The sequence below is a fragment of the Stigmatopora argus genome, chromosome 2, assembly GCF_051989625.1.
Source record: "Stigmatopora argus isolate UIUO_Sarg chromosome 2, RoL_Sarg_1.0, whole genome shotgun sequence".
In the NCBI taxonomy this organism is placed as follows: Eukaryota; Metazoa; Chordata; class Actinopteri; order Syngnathiformes; family Syngnathidae; genus Stigmatopora; species Stigmatopora argus.
This window is the reverse complement of record NC_135388.1, coordinates 21611428-21633663: the sequence shown is the minus strand read 5'-3', so window position 1 is coordinate 21633663 and position 22236 is coordinate 21611428. Positions and strand designations below refer to the sequence as shown.

Genomic DNA, 22236 nt, shown 5'->3' with positions numbered 1-22236 from the left:
GTACATATTCTCTCCATTTTATTAATTTTTTTTTTTCAGTACAAACCAATGCGTGTTACTTATACAAGCCTTAAACATACAAATGCACTTATATAAACCTTCAATATACTTATATAGGCCTTAAACATAAATTATAATACAAAATATAGCACTGAATCAATTTACAAACAAATTCAACTTATGAACAATCGCTCGGAACCTAACTCGTTCGTAAGTAGGGGAGCGTCTGTATTTTTACTTTTGAATTTTGAGTATGGCCCTCAAGGAATATTTTAAAATATAATTTGTTCATGCCTGTCTGTCAAAAAGGTTTCCAACCCCTGTTCATAGGCATCTATTTAAAACAGGCATGCCTCTTTTTTTCTTATGAGAATCTGGTGGGGATGGTTGGTGTAAGCGCCCATGAAAGGATAGATCAGGGGTGGCCAAGTCCGGTCCTCGAGAGCCGTTATCCGCTCTGTTTTCCATATCTCCCTCCACCAACACACCTGAATCAAATCATCGGGATTGGTATCAAGCTTCTGGACAGCTTGCTGATGAGTTGATTATTTGATTCAGGTGTGTTGGTGGAGGGAGATATGGAAAACAGACCGGATTGTGGCTCTCGAGGACTGGAGTTGGCCACCCCTGGGATAGATGATCAGTACACATCCATCATGACATCTCATTATACAAAATGACAGTTAACATGACTGAAACAATATATGAAATTAATGATTGGTCAACATAATATTTATCTCAAAAGACTTAAATAACTACTTTTTGGAATCACTTCTCGATTCCAAAACTTGGTTAAACATTTGTGCAGTCCACTCAAGTAAGGATTTTTAGATATCATTCTGACAAATCAATGTAAAGATCTTAAAGGGGCCAAAATTTTGAAAAACAACTTGATAACTACGTTTTAAGATCATCTGAATTTTTAATCCTCATATTAACCCCAAGCTCAGGGGTGGCGAACAAGTTAGACACAAAGAGCAAAAATTACTGAGGGTCAAAGCGCAACACCAGTGTGACCTGCCAAAACAGAGAGACAGACACACAAAAAAACACCACCATACTATTCACACTAACACTTTCTTCCATTTACAAAACATATAATTATATATAATTTATTATTTGTTTTTAATGGGCCCTGATGAATTTCAGTGTGTTTTAAGAGAGTAAAAATAAGAGGACGGCCCAGCGGCTGAGTGGTTAGAGTGTTGGCCTCACAGTGGGGGATCTGGGTTCAAATCCAGGTCGGTCCACCTGTGTGGAGTTTGCATATTCTACCTGGGCATGCGTGGGATTTCGCCAGGTACTCTGGTTTCCTCCCACATTCCAAAGACATGCATGGTAGGCTGATTGGACACTAAGTTGCCCCTAAGTGTGGGCGTGAATGGTTGTTTGTCTCCTTGTGCCCTGCGATTGGCTGGCCACCAATTCAGGGTGTCCCCTGCCTCTGGCCTGAAGTCAGCTGGGATAGGCTCCAGCCCCCCCCCACGACCCTAGTGAGGATAAAGCGGTTCAGAAAATGAGATGAGAGATAAAAATAAGAGACATGAAATGAGGGAAATAGCCACAGCCGATACAAAATATGATAAGAAGCAAATAGCCACATGTTCGCCACCCTTGGCCTAGCTAGTTAGTTACTTTTATGTAACTTAGGTTCCTGGTTGTTTCTCTTCCAGTTACCTTGACAAAGAACAGTTTTTCCAACCAGCAGGTAAACGAAGTCCTGGTCTTCCTATTGGAACTTGAGGATTATTGGATATCCAGGCATAAAAATATAAATCCACTCAAACTGTGATAATGTATATTAAGGCTTTGGACGCGTTTTTCCAACGTAGACAAGGCCTCCAAGCAAGCCCATTAAGGATTCCAACTTCGTCCGGCGAACTCAGCAAGAGATGGCTAGCGATAGGCGAGAACGCTGGTGATTCGGCGATTGCATATCGACAAGTGTTTTCTTTAGGTATCAAAACATAGATGACTTTAAAAAGTAAAGCTCTTTCTAGTGGCTGTATCACACTTAAAAAAGTAAACAGCAAACTATACAACAAGTAAAGTGCGTGGAAGCAAACACATGTACGCTTGCGAGACACGGCTTCATTTAAAGCGTAAGTCTTTGGCTTGGAATCCGTCTGGAGGTAACACTTAGCCAAACATTAGCTTCTAGCCAGCTAGATGGCTAACGCTCGCTAATTTCAAACACTGACTTCGCCGCGATACCAACGCTGAGTGACCTAAAAGTTGATCAAATGCGGACATCTTTCGACTCCACGTCCCTACCATCGTCTAAAGCGTCGATGCATATTTGGATTTAAAAAATAAAGAACACCTAAACCTTCAAATATCGGCTAAAACCTAGCTTGCCGTCTACTCCGAGCAGTAGCGTTCCCACATCGAGATCGAATCGGAAACTTTCCCGTAGTGTTTAAATTTTAGTTTTCGTCGAATTGGGCAATCCAAGAGTTCAATAAAGAAACGTTCCCCAACTTCCAAATATTATATCCTTTGTTTTAGGGGGTAATTCCACCTTAAGCGTCTGTCAGCCCGGTCCTTCCTGACTCTAAAAGCTGCCAGCTCGGGCAGTCGGGACAGGGAGCCAATCGTGGGCTCTCCGTGGCTAGCTAGCTCTTTCATTAGCCTGGTAGTCCGCGGCAGGGGAGCCTTACCCAGCTCGGCAACAGGAGGGGAGGAGAAAAGCTGCCACGCTCTGTATCGTGACAGCGGCCACCTTAAGAACAAGGACTCACAAGAAAAACATCGAATATTCACCCATTTTCGCCGTATTAACTCTACGAAAGATAACAACAACCGTTTTTAAAAAAAATAATCAATGTAACAATAGCAGCTTAATCAGCATAATGTTTTGTTTGTTAACAGACAGTACCAAAGTATGTCATGTCAATTTCTTTACTTAAAAAAATACTGAACTGCAGTTACGAGGCTTACAATGCATAAAAATTAAATAACCAGGAAAGGTTTGATGGAAAATAATGTGAAGGATTAGTAACAATAAAATTAAAATTAACTGTACAGTGCGAACGAAAATGTATTTATGAGTGACCTACATTCTTGGTTAAATCGAGAATGAACCAGGTCCGCCATCTTGTGGGGAAACAAGGCAGTTTTTTTAAATTTGTGTGGCGCTAATGGCGCCATAAAGCTCGAAATCAGAGAAACTCTCAAACAGTTGACGGAAAGTATCTCATTTTTCTCATCTCATTTTCTGAACCACTTTATCCTCAGGGCGGCCCAGTGGCGCGAGTAGTTAGCGCGTCGGCCTTACAACTCTGGGGTCCTGGGTTCAAATCCAGGTCACGTCCACCTGTGCGGAGTTTGCATGTTCTCCCAGGGCCTGTGTGGGTTTCCTCCGGGTACTCCGGTTTCCTCCCACATTCCAAAAACATGCATGGCAGGCTGATTGGACTCTCTAAATTGCCCCCTAGGTATGGGTGTGAGTGTGCATGGTTGTCCGTCTCCTTGTGCCCTGCGATCAGCTGGTCACCGATTCAGGGTGTCCCCCGCCTCCGGCCCGGATTTGCTCCAGCACCCCCCGCGACCCTAATGAGGAGCCTATACCGGCTGACTTCGGGCCATAGGAATGTGGGAGGAAACCGGAGTACCCGGAGGAAAAACACGCAGGCCCAGAGAGAACGTGCAAACTCTACACAGATGAACATGACCTGGATTTTAACCCAGGACCCAAAGCTGTGAAGCCGACACGCTAACCACTCGCTCCACCGGGCCACCCTGCAAAATGTTGTTTTATTAATTTTAAAGCATGAGTACCAATTTCATAAAACACAAAATGTATTTGAATATATTTTTATTCATAGGTATACATAGCAATTTTCTACTTAACTCGTTTACATTAAATGTCATGTCTCAGTCATGGGCATCCAATGAGTTAACTCAATTTAAGATTTTCCAGTGTTCATGATCAAAATTAATGGATATGCAAAAGCTGCTTTGCTGTTTGATTGTCCTTTGTGTACATTCATTGGAGAAAAAAAAGTTCCTTTAAATATTGAGCAAGCACAAATCAAGATCCATATTAGTAGTATTTTTTTACCTTTACACCAAACTACAGAAGTAATTGTTGTAGTGATATATAATTATGATACCCAGAAAATAAAACTTAACAAACATATGTGAAGGTGTTTAGTTTTCAACTGTTGGCAAACGTTGATATGCAAATCTTGACATTTTGGCTTTGTATATTGCAACAGTCATCATACCAGCAACTGCAAGAAGACATCCAGCAATAAAGATGAGGTTCAAATTGAAATTCATCACTAGATGGGTGAAAGAAACACATTTTTAGTGAGAGAAACAAGATAAGTGGGCATTTGGAGGGATACAGTGGAGTCATGTTTCATATCGTCGTACCTGTGGTTCCGTTACCCTCTGCTGATCTCTGAAGACGTAATGGCCCTTGAGAAACAAAGTGGTTGGCACTTTGGATGACAGCCTCTCTCTTTTTATTATGGTGGCTCAATGTGGTGTTGATGCATCCCTGTGAGCACCTAGTGTTGGGATTCCCTGCTTCACACATCATGACTGAACAGCTGATGTACACCTTGTAAGATAAAAAATGAAATGATTTACTGCAACAACCGTCAGAACTGAATTCCTCTGCACCAAGTTTCTATTATTGTACAGGACAGGGGAAGACACACGTTTTAAAACAAGACAACATGACAAAATATTAACAATAAATAAAATCTGAATTACATCGCAAAAAGAATACAAATAAAAGAAAGAAAAGTCTGTTGTAATTCCAGAAAACACGCATGGTAGGCTGGTTGGACACTTAATTGCCCCTAGGTATGAGAGTGAGTGTGAATAGTTGTCCGTTTCCTTGTGCCCTGCAATCGGCTGGCCACCGATTCAGGGTGTCCGCCGCCTCTGGTCCGAAGTCAGCTGATGATTTTTAAAAGTATTTTGTTGTTCTGTTGTGCAATAACAGGCGTCTTTATTTTTAAAAAATTGCCTTCAAACCAAAAGTTGCTGTGCAATATGATATAAATAAAATAGTCAACTAAAGACCTCATCACCATTGGCAAGCACACTATTTTCAGCCTCACAAAAATAGTGTTCATTTACCTCACATATGGCCATTTACAAAAAATAAATTAAATAGGTTGGATGAACTTACCCCATTTGAACCCAAGATAACAAGTTTTAGATTTTTGCAATGTTTTCAGAACATTTACATAGAATGGGGAAACACCTTCATATCAAATAAGAAAAATATTACAAGCTGTCCTCAAATCAGGACAGTGGGTTAAGGACATTTTCAATTAGGCTGCTCTTTGCAAAGGTAATTACGAGGCAAAAGAAAGAAAGAAAACGCCAGGGTGAATTCATGTGGATCTTTTAGTGGGTTGGCTCGGTATTGTCCTGCATCTCCTAATCGCTTATTTTGGCTGTGTAATATTCCTTTTGCGCCCATGCTCTGTGTTAGCCTCTATTGCTAACATGCTAAAAACATGTTTCCTCATCATCCTTTTCTTCTCCTGAGCGTTGGTCTGGAAGTAGCGTTCATCTCGCAACAGTGCTCCCATTCTCTGTGGTGGTCGGGTGGTGTAATTGCAGTTTAAAATTATCGAATTTTTATCAAAAGTTTTTAATATTATCATTGACAAAAATTATTTTGTCCGTCTCCTTGTGCCCTGCGATCAGCTGGCCACCGATTCAGGGTGTCCCCCGCCTTTGGTCCGGAGACAGCTGAGATTGGCTCCAGGACCCCCGCAAAGCGGTTAAAAAATGAGATGATAGAAAAATTATTTGACGATAATTATCGTTTTTGTTTTATAAAACCCAACCGCTTATCCTCATAAGTGTCGTGGGTAGTGTTGGAGGCTATCCCAGCTGACGAGGTGCACCAGGTGAGGAACACCCTGATTTGGTGGCCAGCCAAACACAGGGCACAAGGAGACACTACCAGTCACTCCCACACTCATACCTGCGGGCAATTTTGGGATATGGGAGGAAACCGGAGTATCCAGAGAAAACCCACACAACCCTGGGGAGAAAATGCCAACTTAACGCAGTGAGGACCTGAGATTAAACCCTCGACCCCAGGACTGTGAGGCCAAAGTGCTAACGACTCGTCCGTCATATGGAAGATGAATGAATTAATATTTCTACAGCCTGAATAAAGTTGTTGTGTTGTGTTTAGTGTGGTGTTACTCTTAATGGCGGTTTTTGATTCCCTGTCTGCACTGCTAAAAAAATACAATAATATCTCCAAATATATACTCACTTGATCATGGAAACCAATGAATTTGAAGGCCTCCATGCTGAACTTGAATTCATGTTGATCAGAATTGGGATAGATCAAAACTGTTGGATCCGCTGTACATCTAATCGGAGCACACAATAAAAGGGTGTGGGTCTCTCAACCACCATGCATTACACTGGGATCTATTTCACAAATGCTCATTTATTTCTAGTTATACATGGGCAATTTAATAGAATCAAAAGTAATTGTTAACAAGTATGTGGAAAAGAAGAGATAGAATTTTTTGTGATATAATAATAATAATCGGACATAGGCCCTGTCGTCATTATCAACAACACAAAAAGCCTACTTGTCATCACACCCAGAAACTGCGTGTGACAAAATTGGTGGTGCTTCCCCATAAGCTGCGTTTACTCGGCAAAAGACCTAAATAAGTGATAGTTACGGACTTGTAATTTGGCATTCTGCTGTTATGGATACAGGTCGCTTACCTCTCACTGTCTTTCACTTACCTTCAGTCAGCTAGTAGGAGGCAGATCACCACCCAAACATCTTTTCATATTACCGCAGAAGGGAATGTGTGTTATGTTACCGCAAATTTAGAGTTCTGATGGATGTGGGGAAAAACTGTCCTTAAGCCTATTTGTCCGTGCTTTGTGGGACCTATAGCGTCTGCCAGAGGGCAGCAGCTGGAACAGATTGTGACCAGGGTGGTAAGGGTCCCCTATGATGTTCCTGGCTCTGCTGAGGTAACGAGGGCTGGCAATGTCTTCCAGTGAGGGCAGAGAGCAGCCGACAATCCTCTGGGCAGTGTTAATCACTTTCTGCATGGCCTTTTTGTCTGCCGCCGTGCTTCCAGCGTACCACACTGTGATGCCGTACGCCAGGATGCTCTCTACAGTGGTTCTATAGAAGGTTATCAGAAGCTTGGTGCCCAAGTTGTTCTTCCTAAGTACCCTGAGGAAATGGAGTCGTTTCTGAGCCTTCTTCACCACTGCCGTGATGTTTGTAGACCATGAGAGCTTATCCGTGACGTGGACCCCCAGGAATTTAAAGGACTGGACCCTGTCTACACATACTCCATTTATGAGGAGTGGGGCCAGATCTGTGCCGTGTTTGCGAAAGTCCAGGATTATTTCTTTAGTTTTCGTGGTGTTCAGTGTGAGATTGTTCACCGAGCACCACGAAGACAATTTGTTGACCTCATCTCTGTAAGCCGACTCATCCCCTCCTGAAATGAGTCCGAGCACAGTGGTGTCGTCAGCGAATTTGATGATGGCGTTAGACTGGTGGGTGGGTGTACAGTCGTATGTGTACAGGGAGTACAGAAGAGGACTCAGTACACAGCCTTGAGGGGAGCCAGTGCTCAGTGTAATGGAGGAAGAGAGGTGGGGACCAAGTCTAACAGTCTGTGGTCTGTGGTCGGTTGGTCAAGAAGTTCTTTCATATATAATATGTGAATTAAGGGGGATCTGTTTATGTAAAGCAAAGCAGTACTCAGTTCTAATTTGATCCAGAGTACAATTAGCTAAGCATCTGTTCCCCTAACCAAACTAGTTCGGCTAAGTAGCCTACGTTTTGAGAGATATCTCACTGTAAAAAGTAATCTTATTTTGACTATCTGTTGCTTAATGTATTTAATTTAACGATGTTCAAACACAGTGGACCAAAGCAGAAACAAAGGCAAGATATCACTGGCAACCCACCCTATAGATGAGTAGGTAGAAGCTTACCCATTTTCAATGATTGAGTAGGTTGGGTGAACGTTAGGGTTGTCATATGGAGCAGCTCTGCACGATTCTACGAAAAGTTCTGTGTTGTTCATGGAAGAGGAAGATTCTATCTTCATGTAAATCCTCATTCCTAGTTTATATTCCAGAGGGTATGAGTTTGGATTACTCATGTTTTGGAATTGGTCATTTGGGTAGAACTCGAACTGATAGGTAAATGTGCCAAAACCCTTTTCCCAAACTTTGATGGACTTTCTGTGTGAGAGAAAATTCTGGGTCACATTTCCTCGTTTGGGATACTGGCACTCAAAGTCGACTTCCAGTCTATGCTTCCTGGTGATAATGTCAGCAGAATTATCGACAGTGTTTATTTCATTCTTGAAAATAAGGTTTTCTTCGTCCTCCTGCAGATCAAAATAAATAAATAAAGAAATACAATTCTTATTTAACTCTTAACTCAATCTTCAGGTTTACTAAAGGAAAGAATATTAAATACATTTTGCTGTTACCTCCAGAAAAGTTCCACAAGCGTTAAGGGGGATGATTCCAATTACATGTGTGGTGTTAGAATGTGTTTGGAGATTGCACTCAATGTTGTTGGGATCATTGAGACGAAGGTGATCCACATGGATCCCATGGAGTGAAGCTTTCTCAATTTCCACCTTCATACTGGACTGATAGCAGGTCACCGTAGATTCAACTGAAAAGGATAGAGACCAATGTTCCCTCTAATTTTTTGTTTGTCTGGGCAGAAAGACAACCTCCGTGAGCACACTGAGTACCGGTGTGAGCAACATCATCATTGCTTTCTATGGGCACACACCAGTATCACACCTGCCATAAGCAGGTGTATGTCTACTACACATAAATGATTTAGTAATAATAAAATGCAATGATTAATATCTATGAATGGGCGCCCCGGCGGATGAGTGGTTCGCGCGTCGGCCTCACAACTAAAAAAAAAATTGGATTTTATTTTGTGCGCTCCATATGATTTGCTGTGCGCAGAGAAGACAAGAGTAGTGCGTAATTGCGCACGCACGCAGCTTAGAGGGAACATTGATAGAGACTGTATGCTTTTCACCTCTCTGTTTCCACAAATTGAGCCTTAGCCTCAAGGGTGGATTTTATTTACTCTCGTGACTCTAAGAATTTCTTTTGACCGAATGGTATTGTTTTCTGTATTAATTTTATAACATTAAAAAAAATCATACTTACTCCTGACTAAATAGACTGGATTTTACAACATTCGTGTTACAAAGTGTTAGTGTTGGATCTTCAGCTCCTATCCACAACGCTGCACTTTTGTTTTCTGAACTGGAGGATTTGAAGATGAACGTAGGCAACAAATAAAGTCTCAGGGTGCATTCACACACACATCAGAGCTGTACTGAATGAAACACTCGATTCGACATCTGACTCCCATATATATCTTATATCCAGCAAGCGAAAGTGGACATTAATTTTCAAATTAGAGAAATATTTCAATTTAGGAAGGAACTTCCAAAAATGAGTTGTTTACACTGCTTAGCAGACTCTTGGCAATTAAACTGTCTTATTGATCAGGGGCATGACAATAATGGCGGGATACCCTTTCTGGGCCCAGGTACCAATGCCAGAGCTGGAATGTCCCATGCCCTACTATCTCAATCAAGCCCACTGAGAATGATAAGGATTACAATGATAAGTGTGAATACATAGATGATTTGAGTGATAATACAAACAAGATACAGTAATCCCACGAATATCTTGATTAATGTAAACCCGACATGGCCGCGATAAACGAAAAACCGCGAAGTAGGATCACCCCATTATTACTGCCACAATACATGTTTTCGCGCCTATACAGAAATACAAGTACAATTATCAAAAAGTGTATATTTAGTAAATATTACAGCTATAAGGATATGAAAAGACTCTAATGTATTAATATCTAAATATATTGTATATATATAAAAATGTAAATACTTTGAATACTGTACTCACAGGGAATCTCCGCTTGATATAAATCCAAAAAATAACAGGTTAATGGCAGTTTTAGTCCAAGTCCTTGAAGGGGCACCATCTTTCAGTGAGGTACAGCTTCACGTTCAGGACAAAACAGTTTGTTGAGGTTGTAGCTCTCTTACAACAAAGCCACGCTGTTGTAAGAACCGACCCTCAGTATGTCTTTGCATACCTGTCAACCTCTGCCGATAACTGCCCTTATAAATGATTATGATTCCCCTTACAAACCCCCCAAAAAACTTACAAACACTGTACGAGTCGTACGGTGTTTGTAAGTTTTTTGGGGGGTTTGTAAGGGGAATCATAATCATTTATAAGGGCAGTTATCGGCAGAGGTTGACAGGTATGTCTTTGTCTGTCTTCCAACATCCCCCCGAACAGAAAAAGAGCACGCAGCGTTGTGGGTACGAGGTCGACAAAGTACAATGCCAATACAACCATGTCTGTGCAAGTCTTTCCCATTTGTAGAGCCGTTACCAAAAGTAACGTCAACAATAAAAAGAACCTTGTTGCCCCCCACTCCACACACAACATAACTTTTACTTAGAGGAACTTTGAATGAGTTACTTTATACTTTTATCTCATCAATGTAACATTACTTTCAGTCGAGCTGTTTTGAACATTGAATATGCATACCTGTCAACCTCTGCCGATAACTGCCCTTATGAATGATTATGATTCCCCTTACAAACCCCCAAAAAACTTACAAACACCGTACGACTCGTACGGTGTTTGTAAGGTTTTTGGGGGGTTTGTAAGGGGAATCATAATCATTTACAAGGGCAGTTATCGGCAGAGGTTGACAGGTATGAATATGCTTAAACTGCTTTTATGTTTTATGCCTCTAAACTATTCTTAATACTATTAGGTTATTCCTGACTCACCTGTCTCCTTGTTTACGTTAATCAGCACACATCTCATTTCAGATTGATAGATATCATTGGAGTAGGACCTGCAGACAATTGGTGAGCAAAATAAAATAATACTTTGAATATTAATAATAAAATAATTAGACACCCGATAATGCAGTGGTTCTTCCTCCTGGCTTTGGTGCGAGCAGTTTGGGTTCAATTCCCATTCGGTGGCAGTGTGATTGTGAGAGTGAGTGGTTGTCTGTCTCTCTTTGTGGCCTACGACTGACTGGCGACCCGTCGAGGGTGTAGTCTGCCTTTCGCCGGAAGTCAGCTGCTTTAGGCTGCGGCAACCCCCGCAAGCCTTTCGAGGATGCGCGGTATGGAAGATGAATGAAATGAATGAATCCTACCATTAAATGTTCGGCACTTTCTGCTAAGCACATTAATTTACCGTCAAGATGTATTATCAAATGACAGCGTCTAATCTTCAAAATACATAATCTCGCGATGCAGTGGCCAACACTAGATGCATTGTGGTCAGTTCCAGTTCTTCCAAGGGTCTTCTGAATTTCTATCATTACTTGCGGGGTGTCAGGAGTTGATTTTGTCATGTTGTTTTCCCTGTGTGTCATGTCCATGTGATTGCCCAATGAGTTCACCTGTCGTTTCCCCGCCCCTGGTGTATCTCCTGCTTGCTGCCCCTTGTATAACCCAGGTGTTTCTAATTGTCTCATCAACCCATGTCTGTCTATTTAAACCCTGCGTGTTTGTCAATCTTTGTCAGATTGCCTGCATTACACTGTGTTGCTCTACGTTGCTAGGCAATGTTCCTTGTTTCACCATGTCTTCCCATCAGGTTTGGTGTTTTATTTGATTAAGTCCTTGTTATTGACTTGACACCCTCGCTATGTTTAATCAAAAGTTTTGTCAGCGCAGTCAATTTCACAAACCCTTGATTGCTTCCCCGCATTAGGTCCAACTACACTCCCCGCTTGATACCCAAACATACGTGACACAGGAGTAGCAGAGGAAATAGTTTTGAGTTCCCTCACCAAAATATATAGGCTGCCAGTTTTGTTTGTGTTTCACTTAATGTGGGCTTTGTGTAATAATCCATGGTGTAATAGAAGACCGACCGCGAGCAGCAGCGTGGATCGCCGCAACTGGGAGGTCCTTGCCTTGACTCTGGCAGTGGATGCATACAGTTAGAGGGCCAGATAAATTTCAAGCATAATGTAGCCAATGATACGCATTTGCTGATAACTGCTGCAGGCAACACAGTGTTTTCTTGCTGTGTGCTTCCTATGATTGCTGCTCACTGCTCATTCAAATAATGTATTCTTGTTGCCTTCAACTAGAGTCTACCTTTAAGTGTTGGTTTTAAATTAGTTAAATTTAGACATGTACTGTGTAGATTCTTTCTTGACACTAAAATATTAAAAGTGATGATGATAGCATGCACCCAACCTTCTAAGTGTGAATTGGATTGGATTGGATTGGATAACTTTATTCATCCCGTATTCGGGAAATTTCGTTGTCACAGTAGCAAGAGGGTGAGGATGCAGGAATAGGAAAGGCATTTTAGACATAAATAGATAGGAAATAAGTTACTTTCTTTGAATACCTCACATAATAGTATTGGGGGGATGCACACGGAGTTGGAGATGGCGTAATGGATGTATGAATAATGTATATCAGAATTGCTTTCAAATATTGGTAATGTAATAGTTTAAAAAAGAGACTAACCCTGATTCAACAGCAAAGCATAATGGGAAATGTCCACCTATATCTCCAGGCTGCGGGATCCACCTTATGACGAACTCGTTGTGTGTGGTTTTGTGCTTACTGATATTCCTTGGTCCACTCATAATGATGCCATGTATTCTGGATGATTACAAAAATAAAACAACCATTTTGTTGTCATTACACAAGAAACAAATACTATTGCATTTAATTTGTTAGAGTGCCCATGAAAACAATTATAAGCCCTAATTAGTGACAAAAATCACTTACCTATACTATATAAATGACTATATGAAGTACCATATTTTCCGGTCTATAAGTGTTATAGTTTGGCCGGGGTGCAAATTAAATACTCTATTACCTTGACATACGAGCTTAATGCGTTCCGGGACCGAGCTCGTATGTCATTTTTTTTTCAATTTTTCCAATATAAAATAAACTGAATACAAATTAAGCTGTTCCCACTCTGAAAAAACACATAAAAATAGGATATTACAATGGAAAAACATGTTTTAATTTTTCTAATTCACCACCTACGCTCACAAAGTAACAAATATATGAAATAATGTGTGGAGAGAGAATGGGCAGGAGAGAGACTTGACGGCGACACGCTCGTAACATAACATAAACTGTATATTTAACTTAAATTAACTTGGATTACTAAACACACACACTTAAAAATATAAGTTTTAATGTTACGTTGGCGAGCCAGCTCAGTCGCGTCTATACCACTCATGTTTTTCTATTGTTTCATGCGTAATATCGATTTTCATTATACTTTTTCGTCTCACTACCTTTCATTGCACTGGCTTGCTTTGGACCTGTTGGTTTTTCACTTATTTCTGCACTGATTAACGCAACAACAAAAAAACACGTTAAAAAATGCAAACTGTATGGCCGATGGTCTGAGATATCTTTACGCAAAGGAGATGCGTCGAGAAACACAGAGTGATGCTGTTCTCATAAGCAGCCTCTCCAATACTCGGCCACCTTGTGGCCGCATCGGGAACGTGCTCAAATTTGTCTCGTATCTCAGGGCAAAAATTAGCTCGGAATTTTCCTCGTATGTCAAATTTCTCTTATGTTGGGACACTTGTATGTCAAGGTATTACTGTATTCCATATGGAATTATGTTGGATAGAGATGTGTGACACAGTATGTCAGCAGTATGAGGTGAGGAACCCAGTCATCATTAAAATGAATTGCGTCAGGGCTAATGTTTCAAGAAATTCAAAATGTTCTTCAATCAAAATCAAATCAATCAAATCAAAAGCCTTTATTGTCATTATACACAGCTGCGTATAACGAAATTGGTGGTTCTACTCCACAACGTGTTTTCCCAGTAAAAACATAAATACGTACTAAGTAATATAAAAATATAAAAAGTCACGTCCAATAGGTAAATTCTAAAATATCTATGCACAGAAGGGATTGTGTGTCGTGCTAATGCAAGTTCAGAGTCCTGATGGCTGTGGGAAAAAACTGTCTCTATTTGTCCGTGCTTTGTGAGACCTGTAGCGTCTGCCAGAGGGCAGCAGCTGGAACAGGTTGTGACCAGGGTGGTATGGGTCCCTAACAATGTTCCCGGCTCTGCTGAGGTAGCGAGGGCTGGCAATGTCATCCAGTGAGGGCAGAGAGCAGCCGATGATCTTCTGGTTGGTGTTGATCACTCTCTGCATGGCTTTTCTGTCTGCTGTCGTGCTTCCAGCGTACCACACTGTAATGCAGTATGCCAGGATGCTCTTCACAGTGGCTCTATAGAAGGTTACCAGAAGCTTCGTGTCCAAGTTGTTCCTCCTGAGTACCCTCAGGAAATTGAGTAGTTTCTGGGTCTACCAACACCACAGAAACGACTCCATTTCCTGAGGGTACTCAGGAGGAACAACTTGGACACTAAGCTTCTGGTAACCTTCTATAGAGCCGCTGTGGAGAGCATCCTGGCATACTGCATTACAGTGTGGTACGCTGGTAGACCAGGAGAGTTTGTCCGAGACGTGGACTCCCAGAAATCTGAAGGACTGGATCCTGTCTATGCATACTCCATTTATGAGGAGTGGGGCCAGATCTGTGTTGCGTTTGCGAAAGTCCAGGATTATTTCTTTAGTTTTCGTAGTGTTTAGTGTGAGATTGTTCTCCAAACACCACGAAGACAGTTTGTTGACCTCATCTCTGTAGGCAGACTCATCCCCCCTGAGATGAGTGTGACCACAGTGGTGTCATTGGCAATTTTGATGATGGAGTTAGAGTGGTGGGTCAGTGTACAGTCGTACTATGTGTCTAGGGAGTATAGAAGAGGACTCAGTACACAACCTTGAGGGGATCCAGTGCTCAGTGTAATGGAGGAAGAGAGGTGGGGACCAAGTCTAACAGTTTGTGGACGGTTGGTTAAGAAGTTCTTAATCCAGTAGCAGATGGAAGAGGATATTCCAAGGTGGGAGAGTTTGTCAGCCAGAATGTCCGGTATTATAGTGTTGAAGGCTGAGCTATAGTCAATGAAAAGCCTCCTCACATAGTTCCCCTGGTGCTCCAGGTGGCTCAGTGCTGTGTGTAGAGCTACAGCGATGGCTTCCTCAGTGGACCTGTTTGCTCTATAAGCAAACTGGTGAGGGTCAACTGAGGGAGGGATCGTATCCCTGATGTGGCGGGCGACCAACTTTTCACCCGGGTATCATGATTTTCTTCTTACTGCTTTTGCTTCTAACAGTAGCGATAGACATCCAATTAACGTGAAATAGATTTCTTTGCTCACTTCTTGATGTTTCGATTTTGACAATTATGTTTGTGTGTGTGTATGTGTGTATGTGTGTGTGTATGTATCTGTGTGTATGTGTGTGTGTGTGTGTGTGTGTGTATGTATCTGTGTGTATGTGTGTGTGTGTGTGTGTGTATGTATCTGTGTGTATGTGTGTATGTGTGTGTGTATGTGTGTGTGCGCGCGCATGGTGGAGGTGGGGTGATTATGCACTATTTTCTTTCTTGCTTTTTCAACCTTGACATAGGGTGGCCTGGCAGCTGAGTAGTTAGCGCGTCAGCCACACAGTTCTGGGGTCCTGGGTTCAATCCCAGTTCGGTTGTCCTGTGTCGAGTTTGCATGTTCTCCCCAGGCTTGCGTGGGTTTTCTCTGGGTACACCGGTTTCCTCCCACATTCCAAGAACATGCATGCTAGGCTGGTTGAACAATCTAAATTGCTCGTAGGTAAGATTGTGAGCATGAATGGTTGTACGTCTCCTTGTGCCCTGCGATTGGGTGGCCACCAATTCAGGGTGTCCCACCGCCTCGCGCCCGAAGTCAGCTGGGATAGCCTCCAGCACCCCTCACGTCCCTTGTGAAGATAAGCGGTTGAGTAAATGAAGGAACCATGACATAACTTGAACAGTTTTTGTCGTTTCACTTACTTTGTACGTGTAACTTGCGCTTTGATTCTGATCTCCACCTCTTTATTGACCTCTGCATCGATATGTTGTCCATTCTCAGGTGTGGGATATTGGAATCTTGGTATGTAAATTCCTTCTTGACATGAAGGAGCAGCACGATCCACTGAGAGTCAAAAAGATAGTAATTTAAATCATGTAAGGCTAAGTATCAGATAATCTGATCAGTGTTCGCATTAGGTACTTAATTTCTTTTATGTTTTTTACTTTGTTCATTTTCTATTATTCATATATTTTCCAAACGGCTTAACTTTAAAAGGGGCTGTAGCCCATCCCAGCCAACTATGGGCACCAGTCGGGGGATATCCTGAAATGGTGGCCAGCCAATCGCAGGGCAAAAGGAGACGGACAACCATTCACGTTCAAACTCATACCTGGGGGTAATTTAGAGTGTTTAACCAGTCTACCCTGCATGTTGTTGGGAAGTGGGGGGAAACTGGAGTACCGTGAAAATACCCACGCAAGCGTGGGAAGAACATGCAAACTCCACACAGTGAGGACCGACCTGGGTTTGAACCCTCAACCCCAAGATGTGGTGCTAAGCGCCTGTGTACTACAGGGCCGCCCATTTTCTATTAGCTGCATAAAATTAAATTCTTAAAACTCTTCCTTACCAACATAGTCAAAAGATGCCTATACCATTGTCAGATAATTTAATCCTTATAAAGCATGACTTATGGATGGATGGATATGTTAAGATTCTCACGCTACGTTTGTCCAAACTGTGCATCGTAGAGAGTTGAAATTTGATGGTGGCTAGAAACGGCTGTCGCATCCTAATAGATCAGTGATTGAATTTCTTCACCTTCTCTAAGTGTGTACACTCAATATTTTATTTGTTGAAGCTGAAAGCAGAGTTGATGTATGGATCATTGTTTTTACATGATGTCCCTCAACGCATCGCATGGCTGATTGGTCGGCGAGTTTCCAGGTGCGGGAAAACTGTTTTCTTTCCATGTTGACTACGCCTTATTGGAGATATGTGTGCTTCATGTATAGACTTGATTGGCCCTGATTTGTTTGCATTTTGAGGTATAGCTGTCTTAAGGCATCCTGTGCTTTGTGAACAGGGCATGGATGCAGAGTTATGGGTGTGAGTTGATGGTCGTCGTTAACACTTAAATGATTGTAAATGTGCATTTAAAGTGTTCCTGCTGCTTGGTTGATTTGGGTAATTCGTGTTGGTGGCTATTGTTTTCAATGGGTTTGGGCTCACTGTGTGGGTGCTGCTGTCTTGGCTTTTGGTAAGTAAACCTCATTTTAACCTCAGCTCTCTCCAAAATATTCATGTTTTCTCTCATTTTTCAGGATCTCCGTGAAAGAGAATTCTATTTCTACATATTCCTCAAAATGATATTCTGTGCTACTTTGTTCTGGTATTGAAGAGTGAAAGTCATGCACTCTTCAGTATCATCCTACTGAAGCTTTGGCTTGATTGAATTGAACTGCTGAATTGCTTCTCACATCATATCTATACATTTTGCTTGATTGATTTGAAGTGCTGAACTTCTTCCGTATCATACCTTTACATAATTGTATAAAAAATGTTTGCTGTGCTATGCGGGTAACTGAAATTTTCATTTCTCATCTAACCCATTTTTCCCAAGAGTTTTTTTTTTATAGCGCAACAACTGTCTTTTGGTTCTAAATAATGGGTCTGAAATGAGCAAAGTTGAACAACCTTGCCCAAGCAGATGGAACCGGCAAAGCCGGGCACCTCTGCTTTTAATTGAATAAAACCATGCTCACCCAGTAAGGAGAATTGCAATGGTAGTTTGCTGAGAGGTGCAGGTTTTGAATTTTCTTTAGTGGTTGTAAAAGGCATCCACTGAGAATTTGTTGTTGCAGGTTGAAAAGCTGTCGGTGGAAGTGCTGTCGTATGATGTTGCATTGTCGTGGAATGCCCCGTTGTTTTTGTATTCCACCACCATGGGGTTGTAGTTCTTTTCCGCCACTGTGGGATCATTTTTCTAGTCGTCGCAGGGCCTGTCGTATGTGCTATTCTTTTAGCTGTAGTCTGCCCTTGCCACCACGGGTAAGAGGTTGTCTGAGGCCAACCTCTCAAAGGGTACCCTGGTGTACTCCAATACCCCGATGTGAATGGAGAAAGAGACCTCCTCCTCCTGGACATTAGTGGAGACTTGGTGGAATGGGAGCCATCGCTGTAGAAGAGTGTAATGGGCTGTTGTGGATAGTCCTCCACCACCAACTCAAATCCAAAAACTCTAGCATCAGAACTAGTGTAGTTGTAGTACAATGTGCAAGACTGCTGAAAGGTCATTAAAACAATTCATAGTTAAATATTCTACAAAGCAGCAACATTTTCTATTCCAAACTGCCCTCAGGTTTTTAACATACCTGATCTAGGTGAAACCCTGTGGGGTGACTGCACGAGCTGCATTCTTCATTCACGATCTTTCCATATCTACAGCGCACTTGGTCTCCGTTAGCATCAAATACCATTATGTTGTGTCGACGTGGGCAGTTTTGAGGAACCCTTGAGAAAATAAAAATAATATATAGTTGTAAATTGGAATTTCTTTTAAAAACTAGAATTTAGAAATCTTATTTTAGTAAAGTCAAAATTAATGATTATATTCATGAAGCATTAACAACTAGGGATGTCCCCGATCAGAAATCGGAAAGTATCGGAAAATGGGGACGATCGGGTCATTCTCAGAGGATCCGGAAACAGGTAAAAATAAAGATTGGAGTTTTTAAATGTATTGGTTTACATTTTTGGGTGTTACCTCATTAACTGCCATTGATCGAACGATTGCTGCGAATCCTCCCAGTCAAAGTGAATTGGATGTCTCTCGCCATCAATGGCGGTGACGTATGATCACTTGCTTTAGCAATTAATAAGATGAGATAATAAGTAATAAAATGATCCAAAAAATTCTAGATATATAGCATATTTGATAATATTTCTATATTGGCACTATTGAAACAAACTTTGCAAAAAAGTAAAGGCCCAACAACAAAAATGGCTCAATTTATGGCATTGGGTGAACAAGTTTATCTACTGTCTGAATTTATTTATGTAAAATACATTGTTTAAATAATTTGTGGGGAACTTTATTTTGGTGCTGCGCAACTGAAAAAAAAGTATTTGTGATTTCATTTTTACGCCTTGTTGAAATCGCCCTTTTACATGATTTTAATGTCGCAAAGGTTTTATTCAAATTGGGTGAAAAAAACACATTTCGATATAATTTTTTCCCCCATCCTTAATACATTTCCTGGGTATCGGATTGGGACTCGGTATCGGCAGATTCTAAAAATCAGGCAACTTGAACTAGGGTGCAAAAATATGTGATTGGGACATCCCTATTAAGAATGTTATTTTTCTCAGACATAATGTTTTTCTAGAATGCATTAAGAGCTTTAAGAAAAGAACATATAATGAACATTTGACTTTCACAATAATGGTATTTTTGAGAGTGTTTTGTTTATTTGCCCTTACCGAAGGAAAGGTAGTGTGCCAATAACTGGGGATTTGTTTGGTTTTCCTGTGTCAGATCTTGTACCCAAATCCAGAGCTGTCAGTAGTCTCCAACTTCTGAGGGACATCCTTGTTGGAATCCAACAACAGCTTGCTGACCTGAGAGGTTTGAAAATATTAATTCATGAATTCATTCATCTTTTATTCCCCTAATCCTTATGAAGGTCATGGGGGTGCTATAGGTTATCCCAGCAATTTGATGGGCAGGTGGCTGCGTACACCCTACATTGGTTGCCAACCAATCCCAAAGTCACAAGAGGACAAACAAACATCCACGCATACAGCCAGCCACCCAGAACATATAGTTGTCAGTCAGCCATGTTTTGCAATGTGGGAGGAAAGCGCAGAACCCGGAGAAAACCCACGCAGGTATGAGGGAATACGAAGCAACTCCACAAAGGGCACACGACTACTGCTCGTAGTTTGGTGTGTGTGTGGGGTTTAGCAAGTGCACCTTATGTATGAATCTCACTTGTGCTCAATGACCTTGAACCTAGTATTTAGTTGATGATTTTTAGTGCTGAGCCAATACCTTGGTGACTAGTGCAAAACCTACAGTAAGCTTGACCGCAAATATTGGGGCTTATGATGTAACAGTTACATACTATTTTTCAAGTGCTTTGGACTGGTCTGGTGTGAGAATAATGAATTTTTGCTTATCACGAGCTGTAATTTGCCCAGCTTCAAGTTTACAAATGGTCACTAGCTTGTTTGGCTTGGTTAAATTGTGCTACTCGGTTTGGTTAAAATAAACTTTAAATTATATGGGTTTGGAGTTTTATGATAGAAACGTGAAATATTTTAGTATTCTTATTATTCTTGTAAGGAAAGGAACAACTATTCTATATTGGAACTGACTCATTGAATATTTAGCATGCGCCTTTAAAAAATATTTCCAGACAGTAGACATGGCGATCAGGAAAAAAAAACACAAAAACAGCAAATCACAAAGAGAGCTGTAGCAAGGTTACAAAAGATGTCCTTATGAGAAAGAAAAGGGAAATAGTGGATTATGGGCGCACGCAATTATTGGGGTACCGAAACTACCAACTACCGCATGGACCGCACAAACTGTACCCAATATCGCGTGCGGTCTGGACTGCACAGATTGCGGTATGTGCAGTACCGCATTGACTCGAATATAAGACGTTTTTAAAATTTGAAATAAGACTGAAAAAGCGGCCCGGCAGCTTGAGTAGTCAAAGCGTCGGCCTCACAGCTCTGTGGTCCTGGGTTCAAATCCAGGTCAGTCCGCCTGTGTGGAGTTTGCATGTTCTCCCCGGACTTGCGTGGGTTTCCACCAGGTACTTCGGTTTCCTCCCATATTCCAAAAACATGCATGGTAGGTGAAATATAGCTTTTTCTTCAGCGTTAAGTTCCACCCAATTTACCGCGGAAGAAGAAGCGGATAACTGACTTCCACCAATTTGTATACCCTGTCTTCTTGCGAGTTTCAGCTTGAATTTTGACATTTTTATGAACTTTGTCATTTAAAAAAACGCAATGTACTGAAGCTGTGAAATGGTTGGTGAAGCATGACAGTAACTCTTACCGCATAGAGAAAGGTGTGTTGGATGGAACAGTTCTTGTCATCAATGTTTCTGCTTCGCACCATTGTCTGTTATAGATTGGAGCATTGGTGCTGTTGTCAATTATGACTCTTTGCCTAAAGTCCTCATAACCACAGAAACCTTTATAACAATTGATCCTCTGAGAGTGGTAACAGCCATCGAAGGTTTCCTTGACGGTAATGTTCACCTGTGAAAGAAATCCTATGAAGTAATGAACTAGGCATAAAATGTATGACACAATTTAAGAATAACTATTAAAAACAACATTTTATAGAACTTAGGTTGCCTTATTTTTGTAGATTGGCTGGGTTAGCTGGGCTAGATACGGTATCACACAGAAGAGAGTATGCCCCTCTCATTTCTGCAATTTTTTAATAAATTATACTTTTAATGGGACAACACTGAAGAAATTACATTATGACACAACAAATTCCTCCCAAAGATATGAAAATGTTCACCAGTGCAATTTTTTACATTTTTCCTCTTGTGCATCATTAGGCTGTATCATAAAGTGAGTGACTTTTTATTGTAATAAAATGTTTGCCATTTAATTCAAAATCAATGTATAAACGTGAAATGACAAATCCCCCTATTTAATTACAGTATGGATAATTATGAATTGAATACAATAAACAAAATCACGACCTAATTATGTTCAATCACTCACTGTATATGTTCCATTAGGGTTTTCCTCCCCATGAAAGGTGGTGTGTCCTCCAAAGAAGTGTGAGGCAGACGCCCTTGAGACCAGAAGCAGCAGAAAGAGCACTGGTGTGAAAACCATGATGCCCCAATCTTAAGCTCACTGTTCTGTTGAAGGGCAGGTGTTTATATGCTCTTGGCACATCTTTATATAGACACACAAGACCAGCCCATCCAGTGCATTTATTACAACAAATTTACAGGTATGTCCAACAGACTTGAGAACAAAGGACTGAAACTTGTTTCAGTGGAGAAACATGGTGACAATAGGTATTTTGAGGACAACTTGGAAACAACTAGGGGGAAATTGAGATCTTTAGCGCACTTTTACAAGTATAATTTGATTCATTGCATTTATATTTGTACAGAATGTGTAGAATTATGTATGCATATCTATATTAGGAGGCGGCCCGGTGGAGCAAGTAGTTGGTGCGTCGGCCTCACAGCTCTGGGG

At 41.2% G+C, this 22236-nt stretch overlaps 2 protein-coding genes across 13 annotated transcripts in view; both read right to left on the bottom strand.

The window, feature by feature from the left end:
- ppfia1 (PTPRF interacting protein alpha 1) overlaps positions 1 to 3159 on the bottom strand; it is a 57776-nt gene extending 54617 nt beyond the window's left edge. For 9 of the 11 annotated variants that reach the window (XM_077586592.1, XM_077586599.1, XM_077586556.1 and 6 more), the window contains exon 1: positions 1678 to 2654. The gene's annotated coding sequence lies outside the window, so the exon portion shown is untranslated. The other 2 variants (XM_077586566.1, XM_077586572.1) reach the window with 2 other exon arrangements.
- A 641-nt stretch (positions 3160 to 3800) lies between these two features.
- LOC144064523 (uncharacterized) lies at positions 3801 to 21912 on the bottom strand. 2 transcript variants are annotated; one of them, XM_077587150.1, is made up of 13 exons: positions 21748 to 21912; positions 21062 to 21267; positions 19471 to 19608; positions 18363 to 18501; positions 17754 to 18273; positions 15969 to 16110; positions 12576 to 12713; positions 10860 to 10927; positions 8478 to 8668; positions 7972 to 8372; positions 6260 to 6359; positions 4381 to 4570; positions 3801 to 4286 (listed from the first exon to the last, which is right to left on the bottom strand). In XM_077587150.1, exons 1-13 carry the CDS (start codon positions 21862 to 21864, stop codon positions 4153 to 4155), a joined length of 2484 nt encoding a protein of 827 aa, XP_077443276.1. In that variant the 5' UTR covers positions 21865 to 21912; the 3' UTR covers positions 3801 to 4152. The 2 variants fall into 2 exon arrangements, with proteins under 2 accessions (XP_077443276.1, XP_077443285.1); XM_077587159.1 differs by having other exon boundaries at positions 17754 to 18270.
- Positions 21913 to 22236: the final 324 nt, after the last annotated feature.